Source organism: Sinocyclocheilus anshuiensis, unplaced genomic scaffold, assembly GCF_001515605.1.
Source record: "Sinocyclocheilus anshuiensis isolate Anshui unplaced genomic scaffold, SAMN03320099.WGS_v1.1 scaffold242, whole genome shotgun sequence".
Classification (NCBI taxonomy): Eukaryota; Metazoa; Chordata; class Actinopteri; order Cypriniformes; family Cyprinidae; genus Sinocyclocheilus; species Sinocyclocheilus anshuiensis.
Genome location: NW_015546053.1, coordinates 157,669 through 174,916, shown reverse-complemented (window position 1 = coordinate 174,916; position 17,248 = coordinate 157,669). Strand labels below are relative to the sequence as shown.

Below are 17,248 nucleotides of genomic sequence, written 5' to 3'. Positions count from 1 at the left end.
GAAGCGTCCTCCGACGCAGCGTCTCGTTCCCTCGAGGAACCATGGTTACATATGTAACCTGAGACGTTTCTCAATACTTTTCCGAAAGAATGAAAATGTTTTGCGAGCGAACGCAAAGTTTCTCAATAACTTTTGCGAAAGAATGAAAATGTTTCGCGAGCGAGCGCAAAGTTTCTCAATACTTTTGCAAAAGAATGAAAATGTTTTGCGAGCGAACGCAGTTTCTCAATACTTTTGCGAAAGAATGAAAATGTTTTGCAAGTGAAAGCAATGTTTCTCAATACTTTTCCGAAAGAATGAAAATGTTTTGTGAGCAAACGCAAAGTTTCTTAAAACTTTTCGGAAAGAATGAAAATGTTTTGCAAGCGAAAACAAAGTTTCTCAATACTTTTCGGAAAGAATCCAAATGTTTTGTGAGCAAACGCAAAGTTTCTCATTACTTTTGCGAAAGAATGAAAATGTTTTGTGAGCAATCGCAAAGCTTCTCAATACTTTTCGGAAAGAATCAAAATGTTTTGCGAGCGAATGCAAAGTTTCTCAGTACTTTTACAAAAAAATTAAAATGCTTTGCAAGTGAACATTTTCTCAAGGGAATGCAATAATTTTGCGAGAGAATGCAAAGTTTCTTGTAGGAATGCAGTACTTATTTTTTCTATCACCATGTCCCTTCAGGGACTCTGTACAAATCTACATCCGGTGTATGTATAATTATGAATCAGAGGGAGAACATTTAATCAAATAATGCCATATTGTGATTGTGACCAGATTTCAGATTTTCATCTCATCATTTAGTACAGAATCACAATCAAATCATTGTAAAAGCAAATATTTATACTACTAATTATACATATCTTGTTAAATTTGTTTCATTTTATTATATATTAATTTGGAAAGATGTACATAGCAGGGTTTGTGGGTCAAAGTTGCATGAGATTTTAGTGCAGCCTGTTGCTGTGTGGACTTGGCCTCCTCTGTGTGTCTGTGTGTGTGTGTGTGTGTGTGTGTGTGTGTTTTAGAGGTGACCCGTGCAGGAAAGAGGGGGAAGGGAGGAGGACCTATTTACATTGGCAGCACTACAAGGGGAAATGAGCAGACTTCAAAGCACCAGCAGAGAGGAATTGTAAATCAAGTGTGCACAGTTTAGCAGGACGATGCATACTGATCTTGGCTGCACTGTGTTCACTGAGCTGGGCAGCAGCAGATATGTGTCAACCTGTGGAAGATGATATTGTCATATTATAATGTAGTGTTGGGAAGATAAAACCTCTGCCCTTTTAGATGCTGCTTCTCTGCCAGTGTAAATGCTGCTTAGATTTACAGCACTTCTTTGAACATTGTTTGATGCAAAGTATATGGAAAACATTTACCTAAACAAGTAATTATCACAGGAATATCATCCTGGTAAAGCTTGAGAGAGTGTGTGTAACTGGAATTTGCCCCTCATGTTTCATGTCCAGGCATGTTGCAGAAAAGACCCTCCATCGAGGACTTTGTCAACGCCCTCGTGTCTGATCTGGACCCTGACTTTGAAACCTTCATCATGGACTCGGAGGGCTGAGGGATTTTTCATAGCAGTATAACTTTATCTTCCTCACAGTAATCAGTCTTTACAACTGGCTGAACAATCAGTATTCATGTTCAGAGAAAGAAATTAATTTATGAACCAAAACTGAACGGTCTCACAACAGTGCTTTGTGGGATATATGCTAGTAAATAAAAAAAATTAAAAAACTTGTTCAGGTCATGTTTCACATCAGAACTCAAAAATATAATGTATATGTGTTCTATTATACAGAAATAGAATGTATATGTGTTATATTCGTTTGCTTTTGCAAATATGCATAATGAATGTATTTATACATCATACAAAATTGTTGGTACTACATGTAAATATCACTAAATGTAGTTATTTAATTATTAAACTGAATTGTTAAATAAAATGTTAAATAATTTAATAAACCATTGGTATATTACTGTACTGTTTTTTACTATAATACCAAAAATATACTATAATACAAAATAAAAGTAATATTTTTACTGAATTTTTTTTTTTTTTGGGGGGGGGGTATGTATGTATAAATGTGTATGTATAAATAATTTAATAATTAATTACAAAAAATAAAGAAATATTTAAACTTTTTTTTCATTTATAATTTTTAGAATTATTAAATAAATTATATACATTCATGTCCACATAAACATTCAGTCATATATGGCAAAAAATTATATACATATGGTCTAACAATTGGGCATATATATATATATATATATTTTTTTTTTTTTTTTTTTTTTTTTTTTAGATGTAATATGATGTTTATATGTGGTATAACAGTGGGTTAATATTTTTGGATAGTAATTAAACATTATATTGTCTGTCCTCAAATAAGGTTGATATTAATTTACTCAGGTCTCCTAGTGTATATCTAAAAATACAGTGCTTTGTATATTACGGTTTGTACAATTTTCAGATGATTGTTATAATGGCATTATATTTGTGCATTGACTTAATATTTTCATTAAATACTCCAGCAAAGCTTATAAAGTTTTATTTACAAATTTGATGAGCAACACAAATCATAAGGTTTGTATGAGTTCACCATACATCATTACGAAAAGCAAGCGTGAAGGCACAAGATGAGTATCTACATTATAAAAAATATTGTCCTTCTATTTCCTATCATACAGTATCTACAATTCAACACACTGGAGCTCACACACACACACAGTTTGTGCCAAATTGCGCAGTTTGATCTATGGAACTGGAATGTACTGCAAAGAGCAATGCAAACCATTCAGGTCGACTGCAACCAATACCTGCAGCTGAACCTTAACTTCAACCCACCTCAACAGGTAGTCAGTGCTGGGGTACAGAACTATCTAGTACTTTCCTTACAAAAGACAGCAATCTTTTGTCTTGTGTGGTTTTGTTTACACATTAATAAAGTCTCTTTAGGCCGCTGTTGGTGAGCGTCACACACGGCTGGAGAATGACGACAAAACACACGTTTTCAGTGTGTGTGGCCTGATGTAATCTGAGGTGGGATCTTCCTTTGCTCATTCTACCTCCAGAGTGGCTCTCAGAGATCAACAACAGGTGAGATAAGAGCAGGTCATCCTGGAGCGAGACAAAAAGAGTGCAAGAACAAACTTGTTAATCGCTTTGCACTGAATCAGTCAAAGTAAATTAAAACATGTCTCATGAAGCCTCTTCATTTATGAGAATTAGCACAGGCACGGTGAGGTTTGGCTTGGTCTCTTAAAGTGACAGTTCACTTTTTTTTTTTTTACAATGGAAGTGAATGGGGACTGGGACTTTCAAGCTCCAAAAATGGCAAAAAGCACCACAAAAGTAGAGCATATGTTTTGTGTGTTATATTTCAAGTCTTCTGAAGCTATATAATAGAAAAAGCCATATGACTGAGTTTTAGTTATTTGCGGAGAATAGTGTATGTTCAAATATTGTCTCAAATATGCTGTGCCAGAAATTCTGTCAAAATGAATCAAAGCTTTGGAATATATTGCACATGTCATATGTCATATGTCATATGTAAAAAAAAATAGAGGCCACAAATTAAAAATTCGTTCCGATTATGTATTTATTCGTTTCCTTGATTAAAGGTAAAGTTCACCCAAAAATATACATTTTGTCGTCATTTACTCACACCCATGTGCATTTCTTCTGTGGAACATAAAAAAAGATATTTTGAAGAATTTTGGTATCCAAACAGTTGCTGGTAGCCAAAAATACAGTGGAAGTCAATGGAAACCACAAACTGTTTGGTTATTAACATTCAAGATATGGTCTTTTGTGCTCATCAGAAGAAAGTAAGCTCCTTCCCACATTTTACAATTTAACTAAATTAAAAATAAATAAATAATGTTAAAAATAATACAATTTGGCCATCATTTACCTAAAACTAGCGAATAAATGAATCAAAAGTAGCCTTGAATTAAAACAAAAAAGAATAAAACATGGCCACGGATGGAAAAAGTCATGTGGAAAAGTCAAGTGGAAATGAATTCTTAAAGGGACAGTTCACCCAAAAATTAAATCTCGAAATACCTTTGTTCATCTTCGGAACACAAATTAAGTGATACTCTCATGAACGCGAGTTAAAGACTGACACGGAAGAGAAGAAATTATTTTGTTTTCTCTACGCACAAAAAGTATTCTCGTAGCTTCATAAAACTAAGGCTGAACCACTGATGTCACAGGGACTATTTTAATAATGTCTTGACAACTTTGGTTGCGTTGCTGTCTATGCAGGGTCAGAAAGCTCTCGGATATCATCAAAAATATCTTAAAGGGGTCATATGATGCTGCTAAAAAGAACATTATTTTGTGAATTTGGTGTAATGAAATGTGTTTATGCGGTTTCAAGTAAAAAAAACACATTATTTTCCACATACTGTACATTATTATTTCTCCTCTATGCCCCGCCTTTTTGAAACGCGTCGATTTTTACAAAGATACCTCAAGCGTGTGACAGATGTCCTCTTTTGGAAGACCAAACAAAGTAGTTTCGCTTTCACAACGAAAAACACAGCGGCCTAGCGTGAGCCCGAAGCCCCGGCTTAGCGTGCGCTGAGGCTGGGATAGAGTGAGCTGAGGCCGGGCTAGCGTGAGCCGAAGCCCCGGCTTAGCGTGCGCTGAGGCCGGGATAGAGTGAGCTGAGGTGGCGGGGTCGAGAACGGCGAGCCCGGTGGATCCGACGAATGAGCGGCAACCACATGTGGCGACCCCGGGCTGGACTCCGCTTCGTCCACGGTGAAAGTTGATGTATTTCCTCAGCGACCAGCACAGATCAGCTCTAGGCATGACGAAGCAGATATCGTCCTCTTTTGGAAGACCAAACAAAGTAGTTGGTGTGGCTGACTCTGAACTTTTATAAAGAATATCTCTTTGGATTTGAGACTTTAGTCTTTGCAACTTTACAGATCTTCTTTATGCACCAAGAGCTTGTAACACTCCAAAGAGAAAGGAAAAATTTAAATCGCATCATATGACCCCTTTAATTTCGTGATTTATGAACGACATGGAGAGTAATAAAGAGAATTTTCGTTGTTGGGTGAACTATCTACAATATCTAATTTTTGTATGTTTGGACTACTTTTAAACTACTTTTATGTTTCTTTTAGTCATTTCCAAGCTTGACAGTCCCCAGTTATTTTCATTATACGGACAAGAACAACCATAACATTCTATTAAAATTCTCTTTGTGACTTCGACGGAAAAAAAAAAGTCGTCGATTTGGAACAACTTTTATACTATTGTAAGCTTCCTTTTTAGTTTATAATCTCACATGTCAAAGTTAAATACTTGAAACAAAAACAGAAATCTATGTAACTATATAATCCCAAACATCTTGATTCATTGTGTTTAAAGCTCACTACTATCCGGTGACATTTTGAAGGCTAACAAAGTAGGGAACGCATGACTTCACGTGTTTCACACCAGCACGCTGTTTGACAAAGGGCCCTTTTATGTGTTTCAAATGAAATTGAATAAGTTGTTCCTTTCATGTTCAGCTTTTCACCATAAGGCTTTTGTTTCCTGTGATCGCATGTTTACACACACCACCCTCGGCTCTTGATGGCATCGACAGTTTGTCAGTTGCTCATTTGCTTTGGCTCTCGTAAACGAACACAGAAGTGGAGTGTTTCAACATCTCAGCTTCCATTCGGCTCACATCTTGAATCTGTGTAAATTCTATTGCGAAATTTTGATTGATTGTTAATATAATTCAGCTTACAAGGCATATTAATGATAAATCCCTCAATTCAAGACTTCACAATAAGTAACACATCACAATAACATTAAACATGTTTACATTAGTTAATGCATTAGGTAAAATTACTTAACAATGAACTATACTTTTAGAGCACTTAATTAATATTAACCGAGAAAAATACATTTGTGGTCGGTAAGCTTTTTTTAATGTTTTTGAAAAAAGTATCTTATGCTCACCAAGGCTGCATTTATTTGATTAAAAATAGAGTAAAAACTGTATATTGTGAAATATTATTACAATTTAAAATAACTGATTTGTATTTGAGTATATTTTAAAATGCAATTTATTGCTGTGATGCAAAGATGATTTTTTTCAGCATCATTATTCCAGTCTTCAGTGTCACATGATCCTTCAGAAACCATTCTAATATGCTGATTTACTGCTCAAAAAAAAAAAACATTTCTTATTATATCAATGTTTAAAACAGTTATGCCGTTCTATATTTTTGCAGAAACTTTAATAAAAAAATGTTTTGCGATTCTGTTATGAATAGAAAGTTTCAAAGAACAACATTTGAAATAAAAGTAATATTATAAATGTCTTTACTGTCACTTTTAATAAATTTAATGCATCCTTGCTGAATAAAATGATTCATCTTAACTTGTTTATTTTAATCTTAATTCTTAAAACTAAATAAATAATCTTATCAAAAACTTTAACTTAATTAGTCATTTATAATACATTGCTCCACTACTGAAAATGAATAATGGACCATTTTGACCCACAAAATATCATTGTAAGTACAATTTTATAATTTACATGCATTTTGTGTACCGTTAATGTAACAAAATACGGTAACACTTTATTTTAGGGTCTCTTAACTAGTTTCTTATTAGCATGCATATTACTAGAATATTAGCCATTTATTAGTACTAATTAAGCACATATTAATGCCTTATTCTACATCCCTAATCCTAGCCAATACCTAAACTTAACAACTACCTTACTAACTATTAATAAGCAGCAAATTAGGAATTTATTGAGGGAAAAGTTGTAGTTAAAGGTCCCCTGAAATGCTTAGAAACACGCAGCGTTTGCGTAGCGGATTTGACCCATCCTCTGTGTTGACGTCATTTTAACTGAAACAGGAAGACAGGGCGGGACATATCAAGCAGCTCCGCCCCTTTTTAAAATAGCCAATAGCGTTCTTTTATATCACAGCTTGGGCTAGAGCCGTTCAGAGCCATTGAGCTCCGTAAAGAATTTTGTCACTGTTTTGGAGCACACTGCCTTATAGATAACCTTAAGACTAACATATTGATACTAACACCCAAAAAACTTTAATTTTGATTTCATGGGGACTTTAATAGTGAATAAGTGTTCCCTATTCTAAAGTGTTACCCAAAATACAACTCATTGACATTTAGTAAATTGATTTATGGCACAAAACTACATTTCTCATCAATTTCTGTGGCAGCATGAGAATATTATAGACTCTTAAACTGGACGTCCCCAGGAGGACACAGAGTTTGTCCCTGTAATGAGTTTTCTGTCAATCACTTTGGACTGATTAGACCCTGTAGCTTCACTCACCTTCAGTTGCAGACAGCTGTGGCTGTAGAAGCCAACTGTTTGACCCATCCTCAGGCTCAGCTGGGGTCAGGCCTGAGCTCTGCACGTCTCGTTCCTCGTCCTCGTCACACGAGGAGCATCTCTGTATGGACTCGGAGGGATCGTCTGAGGTTGTGAAGGTCTGAACGAGCGGCCAGGCCTCATCAGGTGCACATCCCACATCTGCCTGGCTGCTGCCCAGTGATGGATTCACCAATCTGGTGGGACAAAAAACATACTGTCAAATTTCATGGAGCTCAATGGAGGAGTTGAGCTGAAGTTAAACTGGTTTTGATGGCATCTTAAAGACACAATGCTCATTAAATAAAAAATAATGCAGACAGAATACAAGAATGTGTCCTTTTATTTTCTGAATTCACACAATACTCACATTACTTTGAAAAAGAACAATACCACTCAGGATAAAATAAAATAATAAAAAAGTGTTTATACTCTAGAATAGAGAGAGTCTTAGTCAATGGAAATTGAGAAAATGTAACAAAAGTCAATTAACGTTACTTTCTAAAAAAAAAGTAGCAAAACACTTTATTAGAAATGACACATTAATGTCATACTGCTTTTTTGTTTTTATATTGGTCACCAATAATTTTATTAATAAACTGACACTAAATAAGATGTGTACAGTACCATTTAAAAGTTAGTGGTCAGTAAGAGTTAAGAAATTGGGGTCAGTAAAAATAATAATAATTATTATTATTATTGGATATATTTAAATAGCTCAAAAGTGACAGTGAAGACAAATGTCTACGAAACAAAATCGATTTCAAATAAATGATGATCTTTTGAATTGTCTATTCATTAAACAATCAAAATCATTTCAAAACTATCATACAAATTTTAAACCGTTTTCAACATTGATAATAATAGGAAATGTTTCTTGAGCAGCAAATCAGAATATTAGGATGATTTCTGAAGGATCGTGTGACATGATGCTGAAAATTCAGCTTTGCATCACAGTAATAAATTGCATTTTAAAATATATTAAAATAGAACACTGTTACAGTTACTGTACTTTAAACTGTAATACTATTTCACAATATTATTGTTAAAAATAGACAGAATTATGTCAGCAATTGTAAAGGAATCTGTTGAATTTGATCTAATCTTCCAGATCTGCCATGCAGACTAAAGTGGCACAGATCCAAACCTGATCCTTTAACCTCATTTGAATGTGAATGTGTTTGGCTGAAGGGCCCACCCTTCATTGAGACTGTTCTGAGAGTGATAGGGACGAGTCTCTCGGCCGCGGCTCTGGCTCCAGGAGTCATCGCAGCACAAAGACGGGATCAGGTGCACAGGACCTGGAAAACAAAGCGCACATGAATCTAATGTCATGACAATCAACATTCCTGTGACTCTCCAGAACTGTGTGACTAATAGAATGCTCATCTCACAGATAATTACTGGCTAATTGACATGTTTGGACTCGTCCAGAGAAAACACACAACTGCTCATCACACTCCAACAGTTCAGCAGCCTGTTAGTAAGACTTCTGAAAGGTGTGTGAAACGCACCGCAGGTCTGTCCGGAGCCGTGACGGCAGTGACAACAAGGCCGCTGGGAAAACTCCAGAGCTCTCCGATCCAGACAGGACAGCTCGGACCCCACATAAGGACCCTCATGGGACCTCACTGAAACTGAGACATCGATATGCGGAACAACAGAAAAAAAAACAGTAAAGTTTCATTATTGCCTGATTAGACAAAGATTAAAGCATAATAATGAACTACTTTTTTCAAAACCATGGTAAAATCATGGTAAAAACCCTGTACTGCATGACAACAGGTGGCTTAATGTTAAAAAAAAAAAAAAACAATGTATACAACAATGTATAATAAATTATTGATATAAATATGTTATTATATAAATTATGCTGCTGTTCAAATGTTTAGTGTTTAGGTTAGTACGTTTTGTTTTGTTTTGTTTTGTTTTGTTTTCAAAGAAACAAAAAATACTTTTATTCAGCCAGGACACATTAAATTGATCAAAAATGACAGTAAAGATTTTAACATTGTTTCAAATGATTTCTAGTTCAAATAAATGTTGTTTTATTCATTAAATAAATTCTGCTTTGCACAAGAACTTTCAAATATATTAAAATAAAAAACATGGTAAAATCATGGTAAAAACCCTGTACTGCATGACATCAGGAGGCTTAATGTTTTTAAAGAAAAATAGCAGCAACGATAACATAAAAGACAGCAATGTATAATAAATTATTGATATAAATATGCTAGTATATAAATTATGCTGCTGTTCAAATGTTTAGTGTTTAGGTTAGTACGTTTTGTTTTGTTTTGTGTTGTTTTATTTTGTTTTGTTTTGTTGTTGTTGTTGTTTTCAAAGAAACAAAAAATAATTTTATTCAGCCAGGACACATTAAATTGATCAAAATGAAAAATAACATTGTTTCAAAAGATTTCTAGTTCAAATAAATGTTGTTTTATTCGTTAAAGAAATTCTGCTTTGCACAGGAATTTTAAAATATATTCAAATTAAAAACATGGTACTGCATGACATCAGGAGGCTTAATGTTTTTTAAAGAAAAATAGCAGCAACGATAACATAATAAAAGACAACAATGTATAATAAAGCACTGATATAAATATAGTATTATATAAATTCTGCTGATGTTCAAATGTTTAGGGTTAGTACGTTTTGTTTTGTTTTGTTTTGTTTCGTGGTCCCCCCCGCCCCCCTTTTTTTTTTCAAAGAAACAATAAAAAATACTTTTATTTAACCAGGACACATTAAACTGATCAAAAATGACAGTAAAAATGTAACATTGTTTCAAAAGATTTCTAGTTCAAATAAATTTTATTCATTAAAGAGATTCTGATTTACACAGGAATACATTTTAAAATATATAAAAATAAAAAACTGTTTTTATTGTAAAAATATTTCACAATATTACTGTTTTTACTGTAATTTTGATCAAATAACCGCAGTCTTTATAAGTAATTGACTTCTTTCAAAAACATTAAACTCTCACTTTTGAATGGTAGTGTAAATATTAATAGTATTAATCTAAACTATAATAAACTGATTAGAAATACTTTTATATAATAGTACTAATTATAAAATGAAACAGTTATTCCACGAGCTTTCTAATCATAAACCGTGTCTCTTGGAAGGAGTGATCGTGATCAGAGGAAGGAGCAGATGGCGTGATTCACCTGGTTTCTTCTCCAGAAGCTGTCTCTTACAGTAGATGACACACAGGATGAAGAGGGCGAGCAGGACGGTGGCCAGCGCACTGCAGATGACCGCAGCTAGAGCCATGTCTCTGGGGCTGGTCACCGCAGGCTGGACCGGGACAAAATTCACTCGCCCCATACCTGACAGATACACAGCAGAGAGAGGAAGTGAGGTCACCGAGTTCAGTTTTTACTCTATTATTCACTCTCCTACAGTAAGTGCAACACAAAAGGAAGTTTTGACAGAATGTGTGACCAGGACCTGTCAAGCTCCAAAAAAAGGATAAATGCCACCATAAAACACTCATTTGAAGCTTTTTTAGAGCTTAACCGGTTTATCCCTAATTTACTTTCACTATATTAAAAAAGAGCTGCGTCGACATTTTGCTAAAATTCTTACTGAAGAAAAATGGTTTGAACTACTGTACATGAGGATGACTAAATGATGAGTAAAGAATTGAATCCTACAAATTCATCTAGAAGCAGAGTAATTATCGTTAACTAAAACTATTTTTGTTCATTAAAATAAAGCTGAAATAAAATATAAATATTAGATAAAAAATAAATAAAAATGAGAAATGTTGTCTTGTCAAATTGAAGTACTAAATTTACTAAAATAACTGGAAATACATAAAAACTAAAACCGAAATTTCTAAAAAATTAAATAAGCTAAAGCTAATAAAAATTACAAAAGCATTTAACAAAATTGCTCAAAATTAAAATGAATTAAACACAAAATATTAATAAAAATTATTATGGTATATAAATTAGTGCTGTCAAATGATTAATCATGATTAATCGCATCCAAAATAAAAGTTTTTGTTTACATAACATATATGTGTACTGTTTATATTTATTATGTATATATAAGTACACACACATGCATGTATATATTTAAGAAAAAAGTGTTAGGTTTATATATTAAAAACATTTATATATAATATAAATATATACATGTAAATATTTTCAAAAATATGTATGTGTGTGTATTTATATATACATAATAAATATACACAGTACACACATATATTATGTAAACAAAAACTTTTATTTTGGATGCGATTAATCGCGATTAATCATTTCACAGCACTAATATAAATTATACTAAAATAACACTGCAGGCTAAAGGGCCCAATTTACTTAAGCGAAATCCAAGAACAAATGGGTGTGAGGGAATTTAAACAAATCTGGTTGAAAAAGAAAATCGGTTTCAGTGGTTTGAAACAGCTTGCAGTTGCAAACTTTCCAGAAAACTTCACACTAGTCGCGGGCACCTTCAAACTGCCAGTGAACGTTTGACCTGAGGCTCCACCTTCATTGACATGGAAATCTTTTCAGGTTATTGTTTTCACTCAGTAAGTCGAGATCAGACACCAAACATCAGATGTTTGCAAACAGTAAACCGTTGGCAACTATTTCAAATTTCTGTATGCCTCTGAGCGAAGAACGCAGAAGAACTTTGCCATTAGTACTGTATGTAAGGGCCTTAATTCACCAAGAGCTCCTTTAAGAATCTCCTACAAGATTGAATAATAGTGTTATAAAATCCAGACATTATTTGAAGAGGCTTTCACGTTCTACTACACTTTCCATTTTTTCCACCATGTGACCCATTCTGTCTCATCTTCCATTAAACCTGCCAAAACCAAAACCCCAGCTTGAAAGCCTCAATCTCCTCTCGCTGCGGTTGCGGCTGGGAATCTGCACCAAAGAAAACGCGGTTTAAATAGCAGAAATGTCCTGAAGGTGAAGGGCACATTCCCGGCCTGCCGATAATTTTTCACCCCGGGCCAGTCGGGCCTTCACTTGCCAGTCTAGCGAGCCCATTATTAAGAGGCAGATCAAGGCCGAGGGCGGTCACAGCTATATGTTTGAAGTGGGGTTGGGGAATGTGGAATCAGCCTGAGAAAACAGCTGCCACGGTCTGAAGGCACCACAGGAACTCTGATGTCACCGTCTAGAGAGCCTTCCCTACTCAGAAGACAACAGCCATCTGAGAAAAAGCGAGGTACTATCAAGTGACTGATCTAGCCTGAAGAAGGGGTTTTACAGTCCGTGTTCTTCTGACACTGACTATTAAGTAATTGAGATAATTGGGGTTATCATGTTATCTGGTGTGTACATCAATATGTCCGTCACTTAGGACTGGAAAAACGGCTGTGTGGCGAGCTCTAAAGGGTGTACGTTTACATGAACGGTTCTTTCGATAGTAACAGTTAATCAATTAACAGCTAGTTAGCAACTACCTAGAACAACCTGCGCTAGCAATGACTTCATGTGAAGCGTACGGTGTAACAGTCTGGTCTTGGAAGTGAAACCTCATTCACTTTCTCTATAGGGAAACTGATTTTTAACACCAACTTATAGACCTACTGTGAGCTATGAGGCTGTTCATCGATGGTATATGCTTTTGTTTGAAGCAGGTCTGCATAATTTTCACTTAAACATGTTTAACATTGAAATTCCTGGTGAAAAACTACATTTCTCTTGATTCTGCAAAAAAAATCTGTAACACTTTAGTATAGGGACCAATTCTCACTATTAAATAGTTGCTTATTAGCATGCCTATTATTAACATATTGGCTGTTTATTAGTACTGACAAGGCACATATTCTGTATGGCCATATTCTACATCCCTATCCTACCCAATAACTAAACTTAACAACTAATTTACTAACTAATAATAAGCAGCAAATTAGAGGAGTTTATTGAGGCAAAAGTCGTAGTTAATGGTTTGTTAATAGCGAGAATTGGAACTTAAAATAAAGTGCGACCAAAAAATAAAAAAACAAGCAAACTATTTAGCGACCACCCACTCTCATGGACTGTGAATGACGAGTCCCTACACGCTCAAAACACTGAAATATATTTATGTCATTTGCAATGCTTTCATGTGACTATAGTTCCTTCCCTTATCGAAACTGTAAAGTACACACCTTTTTGTCTGATTTTCAAATACTATTTTGTTTCAAATCAGTGTTTGCAGTGTTGTGATTCACATTGTGGCTGGTTGGTTTGGTTCTTGGCTTCTCTCTATGAGAAAAATGAATGGGAAAAATACTTCCAGGACCATGGCGGATGAAAAACTAGGCAGCCACTGTTACACTTTGTTGATGTTAGTAGAGGTTGATGTTAGCATGTTGCTAAGCTAACAGCTCAAACGTCAAAAATACATAGTACATACATTTTTGGGAAATCACTCATAAAACTTTCCCAAAGGATTTGTGGCATAGTCTACGATGGCATAGAATAACCGTTTTGGGTTCTCGACAGTACCTTTCAGTAAACAGTTCTTAAGAGAGTTCTTTTTTGTGTGTTTTAGTGTGAAGAACATTTTAACAGTCTAAAAATATTTTCTGGAATGGAAAGGTTCCATGGATGCTGAGGGTTCTTCATGGAACAATAAATGCCAATAAACAACCTTTATTTATTTAAGTCTTGCATATGTTACTTTTAAAAGTAATGCATTACAATATATTGCATTGCCCAAAAAAGTAACTAAGTATGTTACTTAGTTACTCTTTATGGAAAAAAATGCATTACATTACTTTTTCATTACTTTTTGTCACCTGGGCTGGGCTTGCTTAATAACAAAAAAAAAAAAAAGTTGAATAAGCCTCAGGCTGAAGGAAGTGCCTCTGCCTCTTCACCTCACTCCAGATTTCTCTTCTGTCAGTAAATGAATGGGAAAACAAAGTAACTCAGATATTTCGTAGTAAATTTATTAGTGCTGTCAAATGATTAATCGTGATTAATCGCATCCAAAATAAAAGTTTTTGTTTACATGATATGTGTGTGTACTATGTCTATTTATTATGTATATATAAATACACGCACATGCATGTATATATTTAAGAAAAATATATGTTTATATATTAAATATATTTATAATATAATATAAATTATATGAATATAAATATATACATGTAGTGCTGTCAAACGATTAATCGAAACAAAAACTTTTATTTTGGATGCGATTAATCATGATTAATCGTTTGACAGCACTAGTAAATACATGTACATATTTTCAAAATATATGCTGTATGTGTGTAATGTATTTATTTATACATAATAAATATACACAGTACACACACATATATCATGTAAACAAAAACGTTTATTTTGGATGCGATTAATCGTTTGACAGCACTAAAATGTATATAACAAATAAAATGATGCGTTACTTTACTAGTTACTTGAAAAAAGTAATCCGATTAGGTAACTCATATTACTTGTAATACGTTACCTCCAACACTGCTGGCAAGTATCCAGAACCACTCTAAAACCAGCAAAGCAGACCAGCTTGCCCAGCTTTGATAGACTAGCAACTTCATGGCTTGGCATCTCTCACTGGTATTGTAGTGACAGGTTTTGCACAGGCTTCAAAGATCCTAGTTTAATGTAAAAGAGTTTTGCATTGTTTTCGTTCAATACCAGCAATCTGTAAGGCCAGAATACATCAAAACATATAGTGACAGTACAGACATGCCTATTCCAAATCCTACACGGTCAGATTTTGGAACAAAGACTACAACACATAGAGATAAAGCCTGTGGACTTCTTTATGCCTACGTATTATTTTGGTATAATGAAGTTAAATATGAACCAGATATTTGTTCAACATCTTTTCACTGAATGGACACAAGCACTCTTTATTTGCTCTATGGTAAATTAATCATTAAGTAAACATGGGCTTGGCCTTCACAGATACAAGTGCTCTTTGTGAGACACTGTCAACATCAGTTGAGCTCTCAAAAGAAGTTTCTTTGTTAGAGATGTGTGCCTTTGTGCACTCCGTTTGAAGACATAATCAAAACTATAGGTGCAGAGCTCATCGTTTAGTCCTATAGTGACTAATCTCTTTCTTTACATTAGAGCATTTGCCCATCAGCAGATTTAGAAGATATTTAGCTTTGCCAAGGTGTTGCTATGTGTATTTGAAGGTGTTCTGAGGGGTTTTGGCAAGCTGATATAGTGTTCTAGGTGGTTTATAGGTTTTTTGAGTGGTTGCTAGGTGGTTACTTTCGTAATTATGTGTTCAAGTTACTTTCATCAGACCAGGATGGCGATGTACCTTTTTTTCTACAAAACAACACCAAGATTTTTTAAAGGTATAGTTCACCCAAAAATGAAAATTCTGTCATTAATTACTCACCCTCATGTCGTTCCAAACCCGTAAGACCTTCATTCATCTTCAGAACACGAATTAAGATATTTTTGATTAAATATGAGAGCTTTGTGATCCTCCATAGACAGCAATGTAACTGAAATGTTCCCAGGCCCAGAAACTTAGTAAAGACATTGTTAAAATAGTCCATGTGACATCAGTGGTTCAACCATAATGTTATGAAGCTACAAGAATAATTTTTGTGCAGAAAGAAAACAAAAATAACATTTCAGTTACATTGCTGTCTATGCAGGGTCAGAAATCTCTTGGATTTCATAAAAAAATATCCTAATTTGTGTTCTGAAGATGAACGAAGGTCTTATGGGTTTGGAACAACACGAGGGTGAGTAATTAATGACAGAATTTTCATTTTTGGGTGAATTATCCCTTTATGTCTACTTTTACAAAATGACGAATGAGGAATGTGTATATGATCTGCTTCACGATGACATAGAAGAACCTTTTTGTTTAAATGGTTCCATAAAGAACCTTTAATATCTGAAGAACCTTTCTGTTTCACAAAAGGTTCTTTGTGGTGAAAGAAGGTTCTTCAGATTATAAAAAGGTAAGAAAGTGATGGTTCTTTGACTGAATGGTTCTTTGTGGAACCAAAAATTGTTATTCTATGGCATCGCTGTGAAGAACCTTTTAAGCACCTATATTTTTTAGAGTGCAGAATGCTTTGCATGTCCTCACAGTTTGCTCAGAGTGGTACTGTCATGTCTCAATGCCAGCAAATCTGGCCCAGCTGTGTGCTGTCCTCTTTCCTTCAGCTCCCCGCAAAACCAAAGCCTTTCCCCTCTTATCAGCTGCCCACAGCTGCAGCAAACACAGACAAAGGGCGGCCCTTGAAAAGATCTCACCTGCTGATACTATCGCTGCTCTGCGCTCCGTGAGCCAATAGACTGTTCTCTTTGATATGTGCACCTGTTGACTTTAGAGAATGCCACACTCAAACACATGGCCTTGAGCCCGAAACAACTGTGGGGTGTGTAGTATAGAGGAGTGTGTTGATCTAGATCCCGAGATTCCAAACGGGTTGCTGATTAAACGCTCCATATAAGAGCCACCATTATTCACTTCATTAGTTGCCATGGTTGGGGCTTTTATGCTGGTGGGGATGGGCTCTGTTCTATAACCTAGTGAGCGTCCTTTCTGTCTACAAAATAGGCAGCATCATAACCCAAATGGAACTCTGCAGAAACTCTGCATGTCACAAAAACACACTTCTCATGTAAAATGCACAGGACACTCCAATCAAAATCAAATCAAATCACATTTATTGTCACATCACCACAGCACATGTGCCTTGGTGAGTGAAATTCTTGGGAGCGTGCTCCAGACAGTGCAGAAACCCGATTCACAATTCAGTAGAGTTTAAAGTTAGCAAGCTAGTAAGCTAACAGCATTCTAGCCAAACACCCAAACCATACACATACTAGGTAAAACTTTCTAATTGTAAAAAATGACTATTAATAGAACACAAACAAGAATACAATAAAATATTTATACAATATATA

At 34.9% G+C, this 17,248-nt stretch overlaps 1 protein-coding gene and 1 pseudogene across 1 annotated transcript in view; one reads left to right on the top strand and one right to left on the bottom strand.

Annotated features, from left to right (window-relative positions):
• The window catches only part of LOC107699205 (mitochondrial intermediate peptidase-like), a 19,811-nt pseudogene extending 18,086 nt beyond the window's left edge, over positions 1–1,725 (top strand).
• A 604-nt stretch (positions 1,726–2,329) lies between these two features.
• The window catches only part of LOC107699222 (tumor necrosis factor receptor superfamily member 19-like), a 38,084-nt gene continuing 23,165 nt past the window's right edge, over positions 2,330–17,248 (bottom strand). Inside the window, exons 6-10 of the mRNA XM_016500419.1 lie at positions 10,541–10,702; positions 8,879–9,001; positions 8,563–8,665; positions 7,326–7,561; positions 2,330–3,115 (exon numbers count right to left, since the gene is read on the bottom strand). Of these exons, the coding sequence (XP_016355905.1) occupies positions 3,111–3,115; positions 7,326–7,561; positions 8,563–8,665; positions 8,879–9,001; positions 10,541–10,702 (629 nt within the window). The 3' untranslated portion in view covers positions 2,330–3,110. The remainder of the gene's footprint in view (positions 3,116–7,325; positions 7,562–8,562; positions 8,666–8,878; positions 9,002–10,540; positions 10,703–17,248) is intronic.